The sequence below is a fragment of the Amblyraja radiata genome, chromosome 18 (genome assembly GCF_010909765.2).
Source record: "Amblyraja radiata isolate CabotCenter1 chromosome 18, sAmbRad1.1.pri, whole genome shotgun sequence".
Taxonomy (NCBI): domain Eukaryota; kingdom Metazoa; phylum Chordata; class Chondrichthyes; order Rajiformes; family Rajidae; genus Amblyraja; species Amblyraja radiata.
Window position 1 is genome coordinate 37361184 of NC_045973.1, and position 17123 is coordinate 37378306.

General features: G+C 44.7%; 1 protein-coding gene across 1 annotated transcript in view; it reads right to left on the reverse strand.

The window, feature by feature from the left end:
• Positions 1-292: 292 nt before the first annotated feature.
• The window catches only part of LOC116983413 (coiled-coil domain-containing protein 3-like), a 335069-nt gene continuing 318238 nt past the window's right edge, over positions 293-17123 (reverse strand). Inside the window, exon 3 of the mRNA XM_033037175.1 lies at positions 293-1103. Within this exon, the coding sequence (XP_032893066.1) occupies positions 882-1103 (222 nt within the window). The 3' untranslated portion in view covers positions 293-881. The remainder of the gene's footprint in view (positions 1104-17123) is intronic.

A 17123-nucleotide genomic window follows, 5' to 3' on the forward strand; every position in this document is an offset into this window, starting at 1 on the left:
AAGCCATGATTAACCACCCCACACAGAAAAAAAGCACAGTCTATTCCAGCTAAACAAAAGAAATTGTGATTAAAAGCATTGCAAACTTCTAATGGAAAGTGGTCCTGGATGTCTGAACACTTGGAAAATGGACTGCTGGTGATGGTGATTCAAATTAACTATTTATATTTGGAAAAAAACAATCTTTAAATAAAGAAACAAGGAACTGCAAATGCTGGTTTGCTGAAAATCCGGAGTGCTGGAGTAGCTGAGTGGATCAGGCAACATGTCAGGCGACATGGACAGGCAATGTTTCAGTTCTGGAACATCACCTATCCATGTTCTCCTGAGATGCTGCCTGACCCCCTGAGCTACTCCGGCAATCCGTGAAATCTTTCAATGCAGTTAAACCAAATTACAGCATAATTAACAATGGACTCAGCATTAATGAAAGGCTTAAATGCCTGAGGTGTTTTTACCTGCTTAATGAGCTTTCCAGACTGTTTTATTGTCAACATTGTTTCCCCGTGGAATCTTGCCAAAGTTTTGCCAATTTGCCAATCTCTGTAGGGAAGTTTCCACCAGTTTTCTGCATTGCGTCCCATGCCTGTTTCAACTTGCTTCTACCTAAACTCAATTACGCTTGCTATAAACAGAAAATAAACTTAAATTGGCTGAGAAATATGACGCAAATGTGAAAGCCAAGCTACACAACTATATTTTTCTAGTTCACACAACTACAATGTTACTGAGAATAGATTGCTGTTATAGTGTAGGTAGTTTCCGTGTGTTTCCATGTGAAATGCATGGAAGCATTTCATCTCTAACTTACAGACCGTTACAACCAGTGAGTCTGGAACGTTACAGATTGTGGCTCACTGGTTTCTTGACTGCTTTAAGGATCAGTTTGCGTTCAACTTTCCTCTTTCCTTGTTCTGCTGCTGTTTCAACAGCATTGCCAACCGCTCGCTCTGTTTCTTCATCTGCCTGAATAAGTGTTGAGTTCCCATCAACTTCTCATGCAGATAGTTGTTGGACTTCTTCAGAGACCACACATTCTGGCTGAGCATCCGCACCAGCTCTTCCTTCTCGTAAAGGGTCCTCCGCAATTTTGTGCAGTGGAACTAAAGGAGACATTGAAGGCATTAGAGTATAAAGATAGAGTGGCATATTTCTATTTCACAAAGGCTGTAAAGTCAATGGCTATACAATAGAATGTGTGATAATCAGTGTACAGTCTTAATAGATCTCTTTATAATGGATTTTGATTATGATTTTAGTTTAGTTTAGTTTAGTTTAGTTTAGTTTCGACATACGGCGTGGAAACAGGCCCTTCGGCTTACCGAGACCGCACCGACCAGTGATCCCCGCACATTAACACTGTCCTACACACACTAGGGACAATTTACACATACACCCAGCCAAGTAAACTGCAAACTTGTACGTCTTTGGAGTGTGGGAGGAAACCGAAGATCTCGGAGAAAACCCATGTGGTCACGGGGTGAACGTACAAATTCCGCACAGACAGCCCCGCAGTCGGGAGCGAACCCTGGTCCCCCTTGGTGCATGCGCTGGAAGGCAGTAACTCTACCGCCGTGCCACCGTGGCCGCTGTGGTTCTGCGGACTGTCCTATCGATGCCTGCCCACGCCACCCCCGGCTCGTACCCCCTCCCTTGCCGCTTAGAGACCTGGCTGCCTTTTGTGTATTGACCAGCAACTGCAGTCGTTTGTTTCAACTACTTATACAACAATAGCTTACTCGGTTGTAGCGAACAATCGTCAATAATAGATGCAATTCCCCATCTAGGGTTTACGATATTGGATTTTAGCACTGGAAGTAAAATTACTACTGATTCTAACGTATCACCACTTGTAACTTTTTGTGTAATGCTGCATTTAACTATTTTTAGTGAAGGTCGACACAAAATGCTGGAGTAACTTAACGGGGCAGGCAGCATCGCTGGAGAGTTGGAATTCCTCTCCAGAGATGCCACATGTCCCGCTGAGTTACTCCAGCATTTTGTGTCTACGGTGTAAACCAGCATCTGCAGTTCTGTCCTAACCATTTCTATTGTTTGGGACAAACAGATGTTTGATTTATGACGAAGACTATCACCAAGTAAGAGTCCCAGAAGCACACTATTAAGAAATGTACACATGCAGAAGCTCAGCTTGGCTGAAATAGAGTGCCTAATCTTTCCCCATATGAACAGACTGACCTTATCTAACTTCAAAGGCTGGCAACCTCCAGGAGTTTACTGCCATTTTCCTGTGTTAACACACTAAGGATACACAGCTTACTGATGCAGAACACTCATAAGCCTCACCCTGGTTGTTGTAAACAGTTGTAATTCTCTGCCTCAGAGGCCTGTGGGTGTTTATTTCTTGAGGATAATTCAAGGCTGAGAACAACTGATCATTGGGCATCAGAAGAGCAGTGATTATTGTGATCAAATGGGAAGGTGCAAAATATTATTAAATGTTTAGATGATTAATTGGACTACCTATCACTCCTACTTCTTATGCCACTTCCATTCTTATCAATTATACCAGTGCCCAAGTAGAGTAAGGTGATGTGCCTCAATGACTATCGACCAGTGGCACTAACGCCTGTGGTGATGAAGTGCTTTGAGAGGTTGATCATGGAGCAAATCAACTCCTACCTCGACAAAAACCTGGACTACTGCAGTTCGCTTACCGCCACAACAGATCAACGGTGGATGCGATCTCGCTGGCCCTCCACTCCGCTCTGGACCACTTGGACAACAAAAACTCATGTGTCAGGTTGTTATTCATCGATTACAGCTCAGCATTTAACACAATCATCCCCTCCAAGCTGGTTACCAAACCTGCAGAACTGGGTCTCTGCGCATCCCTCTGCAATTGGATCCTCGACTTCCTCATTCACAGACCACAGTCTGTTCGCATTGGTGCAAATGTTTCAGCCTCAATAACAATCAGCATGGGAGCACCTGAAGGCTGCGTGCTCAGCCCCCTGCTGTACTTACTCTATACTCATGACTGCGTAGCCGGTCACAGTGCGAACTCCATCATCAAGTTCGCTGACGACACCACTGTTGTGGGACGTATCACTGATGGGGATGAGTCAGAGTATAGAAGAGAGATCGAGCAACTGTCCATATGATGCCAGCACAATAACCTGGCCCTCAACACCAGCAAAACCAAGGAACTGATTGTGGACTTTGGAAGGAGTAGGATGGGGACCCACAGTCCCGTTTATATCAACGGGTCGATGGTTGAAAGTGTCAAGAGCTTCAAATTCCTGGGCGTGCACATCTCTGAAGATCTTTCCTGGTCTGAGAACACTAATGCAATTATCAAGAAAGCACATCAGCGCCTCTACTTCCTGAGAAGATTACGGAGAGTCAGTTTGTCAAGGAGGACTCTCACTAACTTTTACAGGTGCACAGTAGAGAGCATGCTGACCGGTTGCATCGTGGCTTGGTTTGGCAACTTGAGCACCCTGGAGAGGAAAAGACTATAAAAAGTTGTAAACACTGCCCAGTCCATCATCGGCTCTGACCTTCCTTCCATCGAGAGGATTTATTGCAGTCGCTGCCTAAAAAAGGCTGGCAGTATCATCCCACACCATCCTGACCACACACTCATCTCCCTGCTATCTACAGGTAGAAGGTACAGGAGCCTGAAGACTGCAACAACCAGGTTCAGGAATAGCTACTTCCCCACAGCCATCAGGCTATTAAACCTGGCTCGGACAAAATTCTGATCATTAATAACCCAATATCTGTTATTTGCACTTTATCAGTCTATTTATTCATGTGTGTATATATTTATACAATGGTATATGGACACACTGATCTGTTTTGTAGTAAATGCCTACTATGTTGTGTGTGCTGAAGCAAAGCAAGAATTTCATTGTCCTATCAGGGACACATGACAATAAACTCACTTGAACTTGAACTTATGTTCTTGTTCAGCTAAGAAATATCCTATTGTTTTAATATTGAGCAACAATGTGATCTAGAGTCCAATAGGAAACATAAAGACAGGCACAAAAAGCTGCAGTAACTCAATGGGTCAGACAGCATCTCTGGAGAAAAGGATGTTTCGGGTCGAGACCCTTCTTCAGAATTCAATCCTGATACGAAACATCACCTATTGTTTTCCAGAGATGCTGTGTGGTCCGCTGAGTTACTACGGCTTTTTGCGTCTATCTTCGCTTTGAACCAGCATCTGTAGTTCTTTGCGACACATGCTTTACTAATATATCTATTTATATGAGTATTGTTAATTGAAGTAAACCAAGGATGTAGAAATCCCTTTGTGTTGGGAAGGGTGCAGTGATCTTTTGTGCGATAAAATAGACCATCAAAGTTTCATGAAACAGAAAGGTCTTTTCCATTTAACTTTCCAACAGAGAGGATCATCAGGGGGTCCAGAGCCAGGGGTTAAATGGTTAAGGGGTAATCACTGTGGAGATATGCTGGGGTGGGTGAGAGCACGAGGGCAGGATCAGGTCTTAAACCTTCGGCCAATTCTGGTAATTTGCTTGATGATATATGTTGGGACTTGGGATCAAAGTCAACATGTAGCAATGTAAGAGGGTAGGATATGTTACTTCAAGTAACCCTTTCATCCCCTTTCTCTCTATCCCTCCCCCACTCTAGTCATTGTACCAATTTCACTGTCGTCCTGGTGAGTTTCATTGTCAGTATAACTCATTTTCACCCAGACCACAGCCAACAGTGGATCGTTTCCTTGATCATTGTTTTTTTTTGCATATCTTTCATTCATTTGTTCTATATCTCTCTATCACCGTCTATATCTCTCGTTTCCCTTTCCCCGACTCTCAGTCTGAAGAAGGGTCTCGACCCGAAATCTATATCATTAAAAGTCTCATCTTGACCACTTCCTGTTTGCGTTGTTGTTTGATTTTAGAAGAAACTCTACCATATATGGCTGTGATTATTTAGCTACCTTACTCAGAGTCCTCCTCCGATGATCAAGCCCCGAAGATTTTCCCATCAATGAAAAATAAGAGTTATTAGTGTTGAAAAAATCTTGAGATTCTCTCTCCTGTCAATCACAGTGATGAAGGCCACGCCCCTTCTGGGGGGGAGGGACTATAAAACCCGGAAGTCTGGACGTGGCTCAGTTGCTGCAAGATGGCGAGGGAGAGGCCACGACTCAGTCTGAGCTGAGAATCCACACAACACTGAGTGTCTACTGAACTGTGAGTGCCCTTTTTCTGGTCTGGAACCCAGTTCTTTCGGCCCACCCAACAGGTCCCACTTAGTCTAGTGTCACCGATTCCTTTTCTCCTGAGATATTGCCTGACCATTTGAGTTACTCCAGCTTTTTGTGTCTGTCTTCTGTAGGATATAGGAGCGCACTCTATGCCGCTGCTTGCTACTGCACAATCCTGGGTGCCTCATTCATTTGTGCATGGAGCAAATAGAGTCAAAATAGCACATTTCAACTTTTTGCCAATGCTTTATTGCAGAACAACCAACAGCATTGTGCTGCATGATAGAATTTCAAGACCTAAGTGTCTTATTCAATGTATATATCATATTGTGCAGTAGGTAGTTTTATTATTAGTTAAAAGATTAGTTTACAAACTTAAAGCTCACGGCATTGGGGGTTCAGTATTGATGTGGATAGAGAACTGGCTGGCAAACAGGAAGCAAAGAGTAGGAGTAAACAGGCCCTTTTCGCAATGGCAGGCAGTGACTAGTGGGGTACCGCAAGGCTCAGTGCTGGGACCCCAGCTATTTACAATATATATTAATGATCTGGATGAGGGAATTGAAGGCAATATTTCCAAGTTTGCGGATGACACTAAGCTGGGGGGCAGTGTTAGCTGTGAGGAGGATGCTAGGAGACTGCAAGGTGACTTGGATAGGCTGGGTGAGTGGGCAAATGTTTGGCAGATGCAGTATAATGTGGATAAATGTGAGGTTATCCATTTTGGTGGCAAAAACAGGAAAGCAGACTATTATCTAAATGGTGGCCGACTAGGAAAAGGGGAGATGCAGCGAGACCTGGGTGTCATGGTACACCAGTCATTGAAAGTGGGCATGCAGGTGCAGCAGGCAGTGAAGAAAGCAAATGGTATGTTAGCTTTCATAGCAAAAGGATTTGAGTATAGGAGCAGGGAGGTTCTACTGCAGTTGTACAGGGTCTTGGTGAGACCACACCTGGAATATTGCGTACAGTTTTGGTCTCCAAATCTGAGGAAGGACATTATTGCCATAGAGGGAGTGCAGAGAAGGTTCACCAGACTGATTCCTGGGATGTCAGGACTGTCTTATGAAGAAAGACTGGATAGACTTGGTTTATACTCTCTAGAATTTAGGAGATTGAGAGGGGATCTTATAGAAACTTACAAAATTCTTAAGGGGTTGGACAGGCTAGATGCAGGAAGATTGCTCCCGATGTTGGGGAAGTCCAGGACAAGGGGTCACAGCTTAAGGATAAGGGGGAAATCCTTTAAAACCGAGATGAGAAGAACTTTTTTCACACAGAGAGTGGTGAATCTCTGGAACTCCCTGCCACAGAGGGTAGTCGAGGCCAGTTCATTGGCTATATTTAAGAGGGAGTTAGATGTGGCCCTTGTGGCTAAGGGGATCAGAGGGTATGGAGAGAAGGCAGGTACGGGATACTGAGTTGGATGATCAGCCATGATCATATTGAATGGCGGTGCAGGCTCGAAGGGCCGAATGGCCTACTCCTGCACCTAGTTTCTATGTTTCTATGTTTCTATGATCCCACATTTCACCATGATTCTAATCCGCCCACTGCTGCACAATCCCCAGATTTAATTCTTGCTTTGAAAATTCAATATGCATCCAATAATTCTACCTTCCAGTTCTTCTAATGACAGATTTAATTCTGCTGTATTTTTGGAGAGTGATTTGAATTACTCCATATGGTATTCATGCCCCCACAGCATTGAAATGAATGGAATCAAAAACACACAAGATTTATAAGAGAGAACAAGTACTAAAAGTGGAGACAAAGTGCATTCAAGTAGTGCCTTCCATAGGATCAAACATATGCTCACACACGTCTGATGTCTGAATATAATGATATTAAAATATTATGGCCGCTTATTTGTGTGCTGAACTGCCCCATAAATCATGCATTTGCAACCTGTATTCAATTCCTCAAATAGGATTGCTTCCTCTTTACTCAATGTTTGAACCACATTTGACAGTCCTGGAGTCTGAGAAATTGTGACATATATCAACATCTACATGAAACAATGCCACATTGCAATTCACCCAACAAAGCCATTCAGTCTACTCTCCAACAATGTGATAGACAAAGTCAGTCAACACTGCAGTCAAGTCGCACCTACTCACCACTATCTACTCACCAACAATCAATCCAGGTTCCGATAAGGCCACTCAGCCCCAGCCTTGGACTAAACATTTACAAAAGAGCCAAATTCCGGTGGTATAGAAGCAATATTTGACCAAGAGGGGCCTTCTGGACCTATGGTGAAACTGAAATCAATGTAGATGAAAGAGGGAATCTCTCATTGATTGGGATGTATACTGCAGAACTTGGCTGAGATGGGAGGGATATGGATTATGTGCAGGCAGATACGAGTTGGTCTTGGCATCATGTTTGGCACAGACATTGCGGGCTGAAAGACCTGTTCTGTACTGTACTGTTCTATGTTCTATGTTCAATGATTGGTTTCATATCCAGTTCAAAGTTAAGTGATAGTCAATCATCTAAAGGGATCAGGGGGTATGGAGAGAAGGCAGGGATGGGATAGAGTTGGATGATCAGCCATGATCATATCGAATGGCGGTACAGGCTCGAAGGGCCGAATGGCTTACTCCTGCACCTATTTTCTATGTTTCTATCTCAGCTCCAGGTTGTCACGGCAAGAGTTCCACAGGGCAAGGTTCTTGGCCCAACAGTCCTCAGCTATTATCAAAGGGTGGCACAGTGACACAGCTGGCAGATCTACTGCTTCTCAGTGCAAGAAACCCAGGCTCAATCCTGACCTCGGGTGTAGGCTGTGTGGACGTTGTAGGTACTCCTTGTAACAGCATGGGTTTCCTCCGGTGCTCCAGTTTCCTCCTACATCCCAAAGACGTGCAGGTTTGTAGGTTAATTGGTCTCTGTAAATTGTCCCCAGTGTGTAAGTGGATGCATAAATGGGATAACAGTAAATTTGTGTGAACTGGTGATCAATAGTCTGTGTGGACTTGGTGAGTCGAAGGGCCTGCTGTATCTCTAATGAAATTAAACCCTTCTTCCGTCTCAAGATCAGAATGCGGATGCTCATTGAAGATTTCTGAGTTCGGTGCCATTATCATAATTTATCATCAGAAAATAAAGCTCTTCGTGGTTTCAGGCATCAAAATCAGTACAAGTACTGCATGAACTGGGATGTAATGAGACGTATTCTAGATAGAGTTAGATATAGTTCATAGGACTAATGGAATCAAGGGAAATGGGGAGAAAGCAGGAACGGGGTACTCCACCAAGTGGCGCCGAACGATGGCTGCCTCGATTTGTTTCCGTATCGTATCTTCGTCCGCACTGTGGCCTAACATCGAGGAGCTGGCGGCCTCTTGCTGGGGATTGACCTCGGAAGCTCCAACCATGGGAGCCTGCGGACTTTAACATCGTGGAGCTCGCATTCCCTGATTAGGGACCGGCTTCGGGAGCTTGGACCACCCCGATCGCGGGAGATTTGATCGCTGGCTGCGGGAGCTTTGATCGCCCCGACTGCAGTTGGTTCGACTCACCCAACCGCGGGAGAAAAGGAGGAAAGGAGATAAGATTTTATTGCGTTCCATCACAGTGGGGAATGTAGAGGAGCCGGTGTGGTGGATGTTTATGTCAAATTTTTTTGTATTTGCGTGTCTTGTTGCTTTTTTGATATGACTGTATGGCAAATCAAATTCCTCGTATGTTGCAAATTGTTACTTGGTTTATAAATTATGATTATGATTATTATGATTATTATTATGCTTTTGGATGATCAGCTATGATCATATTGAATGGCAGTGCTGGCTCGAAGGGTCGACCGGCTAACTCCTGCAATTATTATCTATGTCTCTATGTTTCATATCATGGCAAAAGGTGACTGATGTTCAGCATGTCCGGTTCCTTTTTAACATCTGAAATGTTAAAAAGGAACAGCAGATGCTAGTTTACACCGAATATAGACACAAAATGCGGGAGTAACTTAGTGGGACAGGCAGCTTCTCTGGAGAGAAGAAATGGATGATATTTTGAGTCGAAACCCTTCTTCAGTGTTAAACCTATCTTGAAATTCAATAGTATTGTGACTATTGACTCCTGAGGGAATTTAATGACCATTCAGCAAATAAGCTGTCATGGATGTAGTGGGAGAAAGGGTCTATCTTGGTGCAGTTCAGCTCTATGGCTCCATGACTCTATTTCGAGAACTTTAACTGGTCCAGCCACAAAAGCACTGATTCTAAACACAGGTCAGAATCAGATAACGTATCATAATCATAATTTCTTTATTAGCCAAGTATGTTTTGCAACATGCAGTCATTCATCATCGTTGAAAACATTAGTGACGCAGTGGGGCTGGTTTCTGACGGGAACAGTGACGGATGCACCACACATCTCTGTCCTCCAGATCCTGCGGAATTCCGCCTCTGGAACTATAGAATTTTGGTGTGTGTACTTTATCATCATTTCTTACATCTATGTACAGCAATGATCGCAACTTCTACTGAAGTGTGGATGGCCGTTGGCTCGGTAGAAGCTCATCCATCCTTTGAACAGGTCTTGTTTTTAGTCCTGCTGGGAGTCCATAGCCCACTCTTCATCTGACAAACCGGGTGGGGGAGATGGTTTAGTCGCCAACTATCCGACCCTGGAGCAGGTAGCATAAGATTACATGTTACCCGTGGCAGGGGGGAGAACTCCCCCCGACCTAACCCAACATGCAGTCATACCAATATAAAGCAACAAAACACACAAAGTACATTTTAACACAAACATCTACCACAGTGACTCCTACACATTCCTCTGTGATGGAAGGCGAAAAAAAGTTAAATCTCTTCTCTTCTTTGTCCGCCCGTGGTCGGGGGCCTCAAGCCCTCCGTTGACGGAACGATGTTGGCTCCCGCAGTCAGTGGCGGGCCCTCCATGTCAGGGCGATCAAACTCCTGCATCGGAGGGGAATCTCAGCTAATCCACGCCAGGCAATCTACCCCATGTCGGGGCTGGTCGAAGCCTTTTCCGACTGGAGCATCCCAACAACAGCCTCTACTCGAGACTGCGAGCTCCATGATGGTGAAATCCGCAGGCCGCAGTTGGAATGTCGACCCCAGGCAAGGGATCATTGGCTCTGATGGCAAGTGCACGGCCCCGCGGTGGGGCTCAAACTCACTCGAGCAAAGCCTCCAGCTCCATGATGTTAGCCCGCAGAGCGACCGGAGATACGATCCGGAAAACAATCGCATCTCCGGCAAGGTAAGAGATTGAAAAAAAGTTACCCCCACCCCCCACATAAAACAAACCAGAGAACATTAACGCATTCTTTTAAAACACACAAAACCCCCCAAAAAAGATTAAAAAAACACACACCGTTGGCGTGGCTGCCATCACTGACACACCGTTGGCGAGGCTGCCATCGCAGACACACCGTTGGCGAGGCTGCCAGTCTAAATACTGGAAAATCCTTCCCAACATTATTGTGGAGTACCTTCACGATGTAGACCACAATCTATCTATACACAACTAAAACTCTGATCTTGTTATCTTCCGGTTTGGCGATCACTCTATTTCCACAACAATGGTTCGCGATAACGCTACGATTTTTCATCAGTTCACTCACCGTCCCCCTAAGCTACGATTGCATCAAGTTTCGTTCAGATCGGTTGAATGTCATAAAAGTTAGCGAGGTTTAAAAATCTTAAAAACCGCGCGTGTGCAGATCGATCTCTTCTGCCTTGCAGCGCCGCGCAGATTAGTCTCTTCCCCTATCATTCCCAGGGACGGTCCGCCCCTTTCTGCGCCATTGCATCTTTAGTGGAGCTGAGAATAGCCAGCGGAGGTTTACGGCAGACCTTCGGAGGGACCAGAAGCAGACCCACCCCAAGCAGCAGCCCAGCCCCAAGCAGCAGCCCAGCCTCAAGCAGCAGCCCAACCCCAAGCAGCAGCCCAGCATCGGAGTCCTGACCAGCCCATCCCAGCATGGGAGACCCAGCCCAGCCCAGAGTTGGAGACCCAGCCCAGTCGGAGACCCAGCCCAAACGGAAGTCGCCAAACGGAAACTCTGATCCCGGCGGAGGAGAACGACCAGCGACCGCTGTGAGTCCCTATCGCACCGCCAATTCAGGCCACTACCCCTCCGGTCCCCCTCGCTCGCTCCTCCCCTCCTCCACCCCTCCCCCATGACTCTCCCCTCTCTTTTCCTGTTTTTAATCTGAGCTCAATCACCCCGCCCACACACAACCCTCCCCGCCCACACATCCCTCCCCGCCACAAGCCCCCCTGCCCACTCATCCCTCCCCGCCACAAGCCCCCCTGCCCACACATCCCTCCCCGCCACAAACCCCCCTGCCCACACACACCTCCCCCCACAATCCCTCCTGTCCACACGCGCCCACAGCTCCCACACACTAATCCCCCCCACACACACACCACTCCCCACACCCCGCACACACAGACACACCCAAACACACAACTCCCCCCACATACACACACACCCTGCCCCCAAACGCCCCCACACACACATCCCCGCACACGCACACACTCCCAAACACACAAGCCCCCTCACACACACCCTGCCCCCAACCCCCTCACACACACCCTACCCCCACAAACCCCCCTCACACACCCCTCCGCCCCCACAACCCTCCATCCCCCCATACACCCCCACAACTGCCCCTCCCCATACACCATCTCCCCACACACCCCGCCACTGCCACAACCCCACTTCCCTCACCACCTCCCCTCCCCCGCTCACACATCCCTACCCCCTCAACCTCACTGCCCACACAGCCCCCCCGCCCACACACCTCTCCCCCACACCCCCTCTCACATATCTCCTCCCCCCACCACACCGCCCGCCACACTACCCCCTCCCCCAACCCCCCCCCCCCCCCCCCCCCCCCGGCCACACACCCTACTTCCCTCCCCCTCTCCACCCACACATGAAGAGGAGGGGATTGGAGTGCTCGGGGATGAGGGGAAATGAGCTGCTCCTGCGCAGTTAGGGGCTATGGGTGAGTGGTGGAATATTGCATTGGGGGAACGGGTGAGTGGTGGAATATTGAGTTGGGGAATGGGTTGTGTTGGGGGACCAGGCCTACCGTAAGACTGGGACCCAACTAGACCCTTAGTGTAGTGATTCATGAAAAATGTCCACCATTATTTTCTGAGGGACATTTAGAGCATGCCAGTAATACCAACATCTCAGGAATGAGTAACAAATGGACTTCCTTCTTCGTTGTACTCCCCGCAATATGTGAAAGGAGATTGGAAGGGAGATTAGTTTGTGTAATGGTCTAGTCTGTGTCCACAATTCACCATAAGAAATTGATTAGTACGGGTGTCAGGGGTTATGGGAAGAAGGCAGGAGAAAAGAGGAAAAGATAGATCAGCCACGATTGAATGGTGAAGTAGAATTGATTGGCCAAATGGCCTAATTCTGCTCCTAACACTTATGAACGTATGATGCAGCCCAGCCCATCACACCAACCAACCTCGTTTCCACTCACTCCATTTACACCTCACGCTGCCTCGGCAAGGCCATCAGCATAATCAATGATGAGTTGCACCCAGGCCACTCGCTCATCTCCCCAGGCAATCGGGCAAAAGTTATACAAGTGTGAAAACACACACCTCCAGATTCAGGAACAGTTACTTCCCAGCTGTTATCAGGCAACTGAACCATGCTACCAATAGCTAGAGAGCAGTCCTGAGTCACTATCTAACTCATTGGAGACCCTTGGACTATCTTTGATCAGACTTTCTTGGACTTTATCTTGCAATGACCGTTATTCACGTTATTCCCTTTATCATGTATATGTACACTGTGGATGGCACAAGTGTAATCATGTCCTGTCTTTCTGCTGACTGATTAACATGCAACAAAAGCTTTCCACTGTACGTTAGTTCAGGCGACAATAAAACTGAAACTAAATTTATAATTGAGATCCAATACATGTGGCAAGACATGATGGGCAATGTCTGGTGAACACCTAAGCTGAGGGCGTAAACATATGATAATATCCTAGTTAATAATGGAATATATTATGTGTTTTATTAAGTCAAGATTAATTTGGGTTTTGGGTTCTGTAGAAGGGCTGGGTAATCAGGAAATTGGAGGCCAGCATTCAAACTGCATCCAAGCTGCTTCCTGTTGTGCCCAAGCAAAAGATATTGACAATGGTGAGAGGGGATGTACTTGCTGAGAAGGTTCTGGCTTCTGTAAACACAAGCCTTGGGAGAGCATGAGCTTCCTGAGAAATCTGTATTCTCTACTAGCAGAAACTTCTGTGGGCAACTGATAAGGATCCTTACATTGTTTAAGAAGGTACTGCAGATGATAGACCTTTGACTAGCTTCCTGTTATTTGGGGTGTCGTAACTAAAGTTTGTGATCGATATAACTATAGCATGAGAAGTATTGTATTAGTGGACTTCCGGTGGCGCTATGGAGTAGGAGAGACTCGCGCCAACTAGCTCCGTGAAAAAAAACGAAAAAACGGGGGGAAAAGACAGATCCTACCTGCAGAAAACGGCACCGATTGTTTTGCACTAAGCCCGTGACGTCATCAGGCGCGCGACACCGGCTGTATGTCGACTCAGCATACTCCCCCCCACAAGACAAAAAACGGCAAGACTAAAGAGGTAGGCCCAACTGAAGCCTCGGCCTCAGGTAAAACAGCATCCCGAGACATCTCAAAGAAGAAGAAAAAGACCGAGATGGAAGAATTAAAAACGTTTCTTACGGAGGAACTTAAAAATCTTAGACAGAACTTTAAAGAAGAGCTGACATCTTTTAAAAAAGAAATTAAAGAACAAATTAAAGAAGATGTTACAGAGATTGTACACAAAGTCCTTGAAGACTGGAAATTAGATATGGAAAGAAATTTGACTCAAAATGTTGAAGAAGTAAATGAAAAACTGAATATGATGGAATCCAGATTTGATTCTAAACTTGAACCTATCTTCCAGACATTAAACCAACACCACAAGATTGTAAAAGAACTTGAGGAATTTGCTGAGACAAGCACCGCAACTACAAAACAACTCATCACTGAGAACCAACGCCTATCAAAGTTATTGCGTCAAATAACCGAAAAATGTACAGACTTGGAGGGACGACAGAGGCGTCAAAACTTAAGAATCGTGGGCATCCAGGAAGGCAGAGAGGGGACTCGTGACCCCCGTGAATTTGCTGCAGATGTACTGAAAACAATTTTGAACCTGGACCAGGCGCCATTACTTGCCCGAGCGCACAGAGTGCCGAGACGTCCCCCAAAGGTGGGCGACCCTCCAAGAATAATGATAGTAAAGGTCCAATATGACCATGTATTGGATGACATGATGAGGAAAATTGTCAAAAGCAGAAATCTTGTATATGAAGGAGACAAGATTAGCGTATTCAGAGATTATCCTGTGGAAGTTGCTAAGAAAAGAGCATTGTTCACAGAAACAAGAAGAATACTGAAGAACATAAAGAATTTGAGATATGGACTGTTATACCCCGCAACACTAAGAGTTAGTTACGAAAATAAGGAACACTTCTTCATCAAGCACACAGAAGCATTTGAATTTGCCAAGAACATCGAGGACAAGATCGAAGATTGAAAAATATTCAACATTCAACACCTACCTAGATACTGCTATCTCGCAGAGAAGATATGGAACTCTAAACTCTAAACTTTAAACTATTATATTTAAGAGTTGCCTAAAATTCGCAATAAGATTTGGGTAAATATCCTGCAACGGATATATAATACTTACATTTTAGTACTAACTTCTAACAACTATTAATAATCATGAATACTAACTAACACTAATTATTGATAATTAGATTATTTAGATTATTTAAGAATTAACTAAAAGTATGAAACATAAGTAAAGTGTGATTCAGATATTTTACAATGAAAAATGTATGGTGGCTCTCTCTCTGATGTTTTTGTTTTTGATTATTCTTTTATAAATGTTTATATTATACAAAACTAACATTTCAATTTGAGACTACTAATTATATCATTAATGGAATATAATCATTATTTCTTTCCCCTCCACAAATTGTTTGCATCGAATTGGAAACTTTCCTTTCAAGGAAAGTACGGAGCTAGTATTTTTATTAACCAAAAGCTACGGAAGTCCATAGATGCTTAGCCACATTAGGGTGGCTATCACTAACTGCACTAATTGTAGTTGTAGTTGCTTTTTCTTTTTACTTTCCACACTTTACTAATCCAATTTGCTATCACTTTTTTTATTTTATATCATATTATATTTTGTATTTGGAATGGAATTGCATATTTTACTTAAGGAGATATGTTCGGATGGAAAACAGACGTGACCTAAAATTCATCTACCTGATGTTCGAGTATAAGGTAGGGTTGAGTGTGTTGAATCAACTGCTCTACCACTTAACCACAAGATGCAAGACATGAATATAAAAATTGAGGGAATTAAATTCTGTAGTTGGAATGTTAAGGGAATTAATGAACCTATCAAGAGAGGCAAAGTGTTAGCTCATTTAAAATCATTGAAAACAGATATAATATTTCTCCAGGAGACACATCTTAAAAAGGAAGCACAACACAGATTGAAAGCAAAATGGATTGCTAAAGCGTACAACTCTTCATTCTCACAAGCATTTTAGAACCAATAGAGCCACTTTTTGCAAGCATGTTAGAACCAATAGACACTTTTAAAGCAGTTACCACCACCAACAACAGCCATTTTGTTTTACAGTGCAGCCTTTCAAAGGCGTTACTACCACCAACAACAGCCTTTTTTTGCAAGCATGTTAGAACCAATAGAGACACTTTTTGTAAGCATTTTAGAACCAATAGAGACACTTTTTGCAAGCATGTAAGAACCAATAGACACTTTTTGGAAGCATTTTAGAACCAAATAGAGACACTTTTTGCAACCATTTTAGAACCAATAGATACACTTTTTGGAAGCATTTTAGAACCAAATAGAGCCACTTTTTGCAACCATTTTAGAACCAATAGAGACACTTTGTAGGCATTTTAGAACCAATAGACACTTTTTGCAACAAGTTTTGAACCAAAAAAATACACTTTTTGCAACCATTTTAGAACCAATAGAGACACTTTTTGCAACCATTTTAGAACCAATAGAGACACTTTTTGCAACCATTTTAGAAACAATAGACACTTTTTTGCAAGCATTTTAGAACCACATTAAGGGCACTCACAGTTGAGTAGACATGTGTTCAGTGTTATTCACAGCTCAGAGAGACATGACCCTCAGGCTTCCTCCATCTTGCAGAGACTGAGTGAGGCACACCACTTCCGGGTTTTATAGTCCTTCCCCCTCCCACCAGCAGAGGCAGCAGAGAGAATGGCAATTAAAAAAAAAACTTTAATATCTCTCTGATTTTTCATCGATGGGAAAAATCCTCCGGTACCGAAAGGCGGAGGGGGGCTCTGAGCGAGGTGGCCAAAAATGACAGCCGTAGGTGGCGGCATTCTCTCGGAAATCGCAGCACAGTGGGCCAAAAGCGGTCAAGATCAGACTTTTAATAATATAGATATTTATTTGTGGTTGGCTTGTAGGGTTGCCTCCCCCCCATGTATTTTCGTGCCATGGGTCCGATACGGTATGAAAGAGGGGACACCACATGGATCGGAGTAGATCTTCTGGAAGTGCACTTGGGACTGTGTTGACTGTTTGGAGGCTGTTCTCACAAGGCTGAAGGATTGGACAAGGATCAGATCTACGGTGTTGGTTACGTCATGTATAGGAAGTTCGTTTGTGAGTGAGAATAAAGAGTCAGTTGATCCAGTGCTTGACTCCAAGTTCAAGTGAGTTTATTGTCATGTGTCCCTGACAATGAAATTATTGCTTTGCTTCAGCACACAGAACATAGAAAATAGAAAATAGGTGCAGGAGTAGGCCATTCGGCCCTTCGAGCCTGCACCGCCATA